This window comes from Olea europaea, unplaced genomic scaffold (assembly GCF_002742605.1).
Source record: "Olea europaea var. sylvestris unplaced genomic scaffold, O_europaea_v1 scaffold2643, whole genome shotgun sequence".
Lineage (NCBI taxonomy): Eukaryota > Viridiplantae > Streptophyta > Magnoliopsida > Lamiales > Oleaceae > Olea > Olea europaea.
The window spans coordinates 21,312-27,420 of NW_019244782.1; the positions used below are offsets into that span (position 1 = coordinate 21,312).

Sequence of the window (6,109 nt, forward strand, 5' to 3'; positions counted from 1 at the left end):
CAAAATGTGCATATAAGATCCCGTGAAACTTTAGACTTGAGACTATAATGGACAAGATATTAGCTTCTTTGGTTTTTTTTTTTTTTCCCTTTCTTTTTTCCCCTCTTTCCAGTGCTATCAATCTTTCCCAGGAAACATGCTATAAAGACCTTAATTTGAATTCGAGAATATGAAATAAGAAAAACTAAAAACTATAATACTGCAAGATTCGAAATATTGAATATACCTCTGGCATATCCACTGCATAATGGATATCATCAAAAGTGAGTGAAAGAGGTTCAAAGGGTAAAACCATTCCTCTCTTCCTGTTTGGATCTGTTTCATTAATGCTGCCAACTCTTGACGACATAGACCTTGATGATATACTGTGGCGAGAATCAATCTCTCGTCCTGCATTTATAATATTAGAGACAACTCTCGAGTTTATTTTAAGCACGATAAAACATAATGAATAATTACCGGAAGTGCTCTTCCTTCTGGATGATAGTTCAACAGTTTCGCCTCTTTTGCTGCCATTTCTTTCTGCTACTGTTTCTTCCGATAAAATTGCTTGGGGTTTTCCGAATGCTACATCAAACATATACATTTCCTCAACATGTTTGAGCCTTATTGACTTTGAATTCAAATAGAGAGTACTTACGGTTAAGATAAGTTAGAGCCAAGATCACTAAGAAATTGAACAGGAATATATATCCAATCTGAGCTCCTAAGCCAATCCAGTACCAACGTTCCTCCTGAAAAATCCCTCGAGACTTCAAGACTGATACCCCAACTGATTCTGTTGAGCCTGGAGGAACCTGCAATACAGATATTTGATGTTAAATTTTCTCAATCTCATTCTTTTATGTTCTCCTTCCAAAACTCCAAGTATGTAGAAGATGCTTACATGGCTCCAACTTTTTCCAAGAAATTCATTCACTGCTATAGCATTCTGTGCATACATCAAAGGTGAGATCCAGTAACCCCATATCCACCAACTTTTTATACTATCTGATGGACAAACATCAGTGTTTTTAGGAAACTAGAAATATTTAGAAGTACTACAATTTAGGTATAGGTTAGTATGTATTGAAGTCTTTGTATTATAAAATTCTGTCTACCTCGTGATAAGATGAATCCACCCAGTACAAGAACTGTGAGTAATGCACAGGAACCAAATGTATTTGCTACTATGATATTTCTGCCTAACGCTCCCATTAAACGGAACAGTGCAGATGCCATCTGGTTAACACATATGAGCAGTAGTAGTTGTTTGAAAAACCTGTGATTTCATACATTAACCAAATCGGGAAACTGAAATCTTTATGCTCTTGAATGAATTTCAATGAATTAGTTATTACCTTCCTGCATCAGAATCAAATCCTGAAGTATAATAAGTCAGAAACACCCAAATTGCAACTTCAACAAGTGTGATTGGAATTTTCAGGATCCACGTGGGCAAAGAGTAAGCCCATGGAGGAAAAAAGAGAAGGTCCCTTTGCTTGTAAAAGACTGGAAGTTTCATAATACTGAGGGCAAGCTCTGAAAATCCATTAAACATAATCATAACAACGGCATAAAAGAGAGCACCCATGAAAATTGCACCATCTGTTTCTGTATTCTTGGGCATCTTGATGCGTAGAAATACTGTCATGGATATGCTAGCCATAAGGGTAAGCTGGAAATGTGAATTGTAACCATTAGTCAGTTTAGTTCAATAGCCTTTTGAATTCTTTTCATAAAATTTGATAAGATCGTGGAATTATTGCATGGGACTCACTTGTACCATCTTGAATATGTAGACAAATGAATTCCTCTTCATGAGAAGGTACTCTCTGGATATGCACGCTCGTAAAAGTTCCTTCTTGTTAACTCCGTATTTTTTTGTTGTTAGGGCCGCCGGGTGACTCTTTTCCTTGTGGAAAGGAATGGAAAGTTCATCGCCAAGTTTCCGTCCAACATGGAATGACTGAAATGCTTCAGAAAATTCTTTTGCAGAAACATAAGAATAAGGATCATCTCTCCGTGCCCAATACTGCCCTTGATCTTTCCTCGATGTCACCTATTATTAAAAGCAGTCAGTAACTTTTTCAATCACTTCTAAGGATATCCAGCCAAAAAAGGGATGTAGAGATTAGATTTACTTCTTGAAGAAAATCTGCTACTCCTTTTCTCTCGGGGCATCTGAATCCCAGATGTTCGAAAAATTCTAATACACTTTCGCGGGGACCCTGATACACAATTTGTCCGTCTGATAAAAGAACTATGTCATCGAATAAGTCGTATGTTTCCGGTGCAGGCTGCAGGAGCGAGATTATAGCAGTTCCTTGAAGAATGTGGATAGACTGCCTTATTGAATTTACTATCTGATAAGTCGTTGAACTGTCCAAACCAGTCGATATCTCATCCATGAAAAGTGCTCTCGCCGGTCCAACCATCATTTCCCCTGAATTACATTTGATTTTGAACAAATGAAAACTTTGTGATTTCGTGTGGGCTGCTGATCAATGCTTTACTATGAATATATTCATGTTACTACCTGTTGTCAGTCTCTTTCGCTGTCCTCCTGAAATTCCGCGAACCATTTCATCTCCCACGAAGGTATCAGCACAAACTTCAAGCCCCAGGATCTGAAATTTACATGTGAGTCGAGAGAGTTTTACTTTAGGATAATTTGCAAAAAGCATCCCTATCGTCTGTACTCATTGCAAAATTGCTCCGTATCATTTTAAACTTGATATTTACAACCTCATTTCAAACATTTCTTCCAAAATTGGTCCATTCCGTTAAATTCTTCCATTAAATATGTGTAACTTGATGCAAGACATCCCTATCGTTTGCTTTCATTACACAAATAGTCCATATTGCTTCAATTTTGATATTTGGACACTCAGATTGACATCTTTTTGCTTAACATATTCTTATCATCTGTTTTCTGTATTATAATATTGTAAAAATAACTAATTTATCATCATCTTTGATTAAACAAATAAAAAAGGAAATAATATAAAAAATTGCATCTAGAATTTCATATTTTTTAAAAAGTACAAACGAGTCTCACGTAAAATAATTTAAAACATTCTAATATTTTACCTTCCCAATTAACCCACCTACCCCCACGCCCATCCCTTACACTCCACCGCCACCATAAAAATTAATAAAAAGAGATAATTAAAAGTATAATAAAAGTACAAAAATATTTAAAAATGGAAAAACAAAAAAATTATAAAAAGAAAATGGTGCATATTCCTCATCAATTGTTTTTAATACTTTAATTCTCTTTTTAATAATTTTGGTGGTGGCGGTGGCGGTGGAGGATGGGGAGGAGGATAGGCGTAAGGCTAAGGGTAGGCATAGGTGGGTTAATTGAAAAAATAAAATATTTTTCTTTTATTCGTTTGTAATTAAAAAAAAAAAAAGATACTCTAGATACAATTTTTTTATATTATTTCATTTTTCTATCTGTTTATTTAAAGTTGATGATAAATTAGTCTTTTCATAATGTTATAATGGAGAAAATGGACGATAAGAACCTTTAAAATAAAGAAATGTTGATCTAAGTGTCCAAATATCAAAATTGAAATGATGGGACTATTTGTGTAATTAAAGCAAGCGATATGGACGTTTTGCATCAAATTAAACATATTTAACAAAAGGATTTAAAGGAATGTGACCACAATGACCAATTTTGTAAGAAATGTTTGAAATGAGGCTGTAAATGGCAAGTTTGAAACAATAGGGACCATTTCACAATGAGTACAAACAGCTCAGGGATTTTTTTTTCCTGCTGATTACCCTTTTACTTAAATATTTTCATCTATTCTAACTAGTTTTGACAAATTTGTAAGCGGTTTACCTTGATAATGTACTCTGTTACGACACTTTCCTCCTGCCCTTCAATTGATGCTGCCTGCATGACAATAGATTGTATTAAAAGACTTCATATGTACGAAATTGAATTGTCTGTGAAGAGAAAAGATCGTCTCTTGACCTTCATGTAAATATCTATATCAGGATCCGGCTTAATGTTTGCCTCCTTCTCTCTTCTTGATAATTCTGTCAACATATCTGCAAATTGCAAACGAACAATTCAATCATACTAATCTGTAGAATTACAGCATTATGTGCATGTTTGGTACTCGGGGATCGACAATAAAATGGATAAAAGTTTAACTTCTCTTTCTTCTGAATGCCATGCAATCCCTCTACCAAACATGCCAAAGTAAATGAAATCTTTACCCACCATAACGATCTCCAACTCCTTGACATCTTGCTGAAAATGCTAATGTTTCCCTAACTGTCAATTCTCCAATGTGCATGTCATGCTGACTTATATAAGCAGACGCTCTTTGTGGTACGAACTCGTGCATTTCATGGCCATTGTATGTTACTCTTCCTGATGCCTGTGGACTCAGCAAGTATAAAGTTTTCAGTGGGAGAAAAAGATTATCTTATCCTTCCAATTTAAGATTAAATTTTTGAATTTTTAATTTACATTTCTCCAAAATCAGAACATACAAAGGTACGTATTTCCTTACTTTTAATTGTGTGTCAAGTTTCCCTGCCAATGCTAACAGCAATGTAGTTTTGCCAGAAGTTGGTGGTCCTAATAGCAATGTCATTCTGCAAAATCGGATAACCCAATTTAGTTCTTGTATGCTCTTCGGTGTAGGACATGAGAAAAAAATGGAGAGAGGGGAGTTCGACAGGAATGACCATTTAGATAGTACTATCTGCTCACCTTCCAGGCTTGATGATTCCACTGACATCATGAAGAATTGGCAACGGTTTCTTCGGACTTGTAAGAATATGAAGATAACTAAAAAAACCCTTTACAGAAGTAAAAAACAGACAAGATAAAAGGTTAAGAATCCAGAGAAACCTCATTTTGCATTATGAATATAAGACCTCAAAAGATTAATCACCTCCAAGATATTGACAGTGAAGTTGAATATTGTAGGCAGAGCTCTGCTGCCAACGTAAGCTTCTGCATCAACATTTAAATGCTCGAACCGAACTTCTATAGTTGGAAGATTAAGACCAACTCTGGATCAATTAAATAAACTTCATCAAGCTAGAAATTCTAATTTAGAGAACAAAAGAAATGCAAATTTTAGTTATTCCCGTTGAAATTACCTGTCAATGCGTTTCTTCAGTTGTAACAAGAACTTCTCATTGTCTTCCTCTACGATTTTCAATAGCCTCTCCACAAGATTTTTTCTCTCTACTAGTCCAAGATTTGTTATATCAATTTCTCTTGATTGTCCCTCTTCTTCTGCAAGTATACCTCTCCTTACACGAAGATATGTCGGGAGTTTCTCTAGAGCAGCCCATTTCAATGCTTCTTCGTCATCTGCCTCTATTGATGATCTCGAAAAAATCTCCCTCCCACTGTTTCTCCATATGTTCGAACTACTTAATCTTGCACTCATACGTGCACTGCTGACCCGAAATCTGTCACTACCTTCTGTCATTGTTTCGTTAAGCTATAGTATTCAATGAAATGATCGACTGAAAATGGAGTAACTCCGTCTCCAAGAGCGAGCTCAGGAAAGGTTTAACACCTCGATGTTGGCTCTTTGCCACCTGGGGCAGGTACAAGAGCTGAAACTAAAATGGATCAATTATGCAATGCCTGCCTCTCTCTTTATACTCTCTTTTGATCCTTTGGTTAGCATGAAGTAGAATTTTTAAAGGGATTCAATTCTTGAGGAATTTTATAGCATTTGAAGTACAAAATGTCAATTTATTATTGTTGTAGTGATGTCAGGATTGATGTAATTGCAATTCATATGATTTGATAATTGAAGACAGACCTCAATCAAATAACTAAGGGTTCCCACTTCTCTCTGTCTTGCACTTTGTATCTGCATTTCAATCATCTATTGCTTTCTGAATATGCTTCCATTTCACCTGCTTCTGCCTAATTTGTCTACAAGATTATGAGACCATTTGACATGACTTTTTGAGAAGTCGAAAAAGGAGTTTTTGAGACTCAAAAGTTGGTGTTGGATCGGTTTGCTTAATTTTATAAAAGCAATTTTCCAGTTTAAAGGGTTTTCAAAATAATATGACCACCCAACGTGACTTCATCTAATGCTCTTTCGGAAGAGAAAATTCTTTTTAAAAA

At 35.5% G+C, this 6,109-nt stretch overlaps 1 protein-coding gene across 1 annotated transcript in view; it reads right to left on the minus strand.

The window, feature by feature from the left end:
• LOC111383256 (pleiotropic drug resistance protein 1-like) overlaps nucleotides 1-5,655 on the minus strand; it is a 13,630-nt gene extending 7,975 nt beyond the window's left edge. Inside the window, exons 1-16 of the mRNA XM_023007335.1 lie at nucleotides 5,116-5,655; nucleotides 4,905-5,025; nucleotides 4,721-4,809; nucleotides 4,518-4,602; nucleotides 4,223-4,382; nucleotides 3,971-4,047; nucleotides 3,836-3,889; nucleotides 2,519-2,609; nucleotides 2,124-2,425; nucleotides 1,760-2,041; nucleotides 1,341-1,657; nucleotides 1,101-1,261; nucleotides 887-990; nucleotides 641-797; nucleotides 460-567; nucleotides 227-390 (exon numbers count right to left, since the gene is read on the minus strand). Coding sequence (XP_022863103.1) covers nucleotides 227-390; nucleotides 460-567; nucleotides 641-797; nucleotides 887-990; nucleotides 1,101-1,261; nucleotides 1,341-1,657; nucleotides 1,760-2,041; nucleotides 2,124-2,425; nucleotides 2,519-2,609; nucleotides 3,836-3,889; nucleotides 3,971-4,047; nucleotides 4,223-4,382; nucleotides 4,518-4,602; nucleotides 4,721-4,809; nucleotides 4,905-5,025; nucleotides 5,116-5,453 — 2,610 coding nt within the window. The 5' untranslated portion in view covers nucleotides 5,454-5,655. The remainder of the gene's footprint in view (nucleotides 1-226; nucleotides 391-459; nucleotides 568-640; nucleotides 798-886; nucleotides 991-1,100; nucleotides 1,262-1,340; nucleotides 1,658-1,759; nucleotides 2,042-2,123; nucleotides 2,426-2,518; nucleotides 2,610-3,835; nucleotides 3,890-3,970; nucleotides 4,048-4,222; nucleotides 4,383-4,517; nucleotides 4,603-4,720; nucleotides 4,810-4,904; nucleotides 5,026-5,115) is intronic.
• Nucleotides 5,656-6,109: the final 454 nt, after the last annotated feature.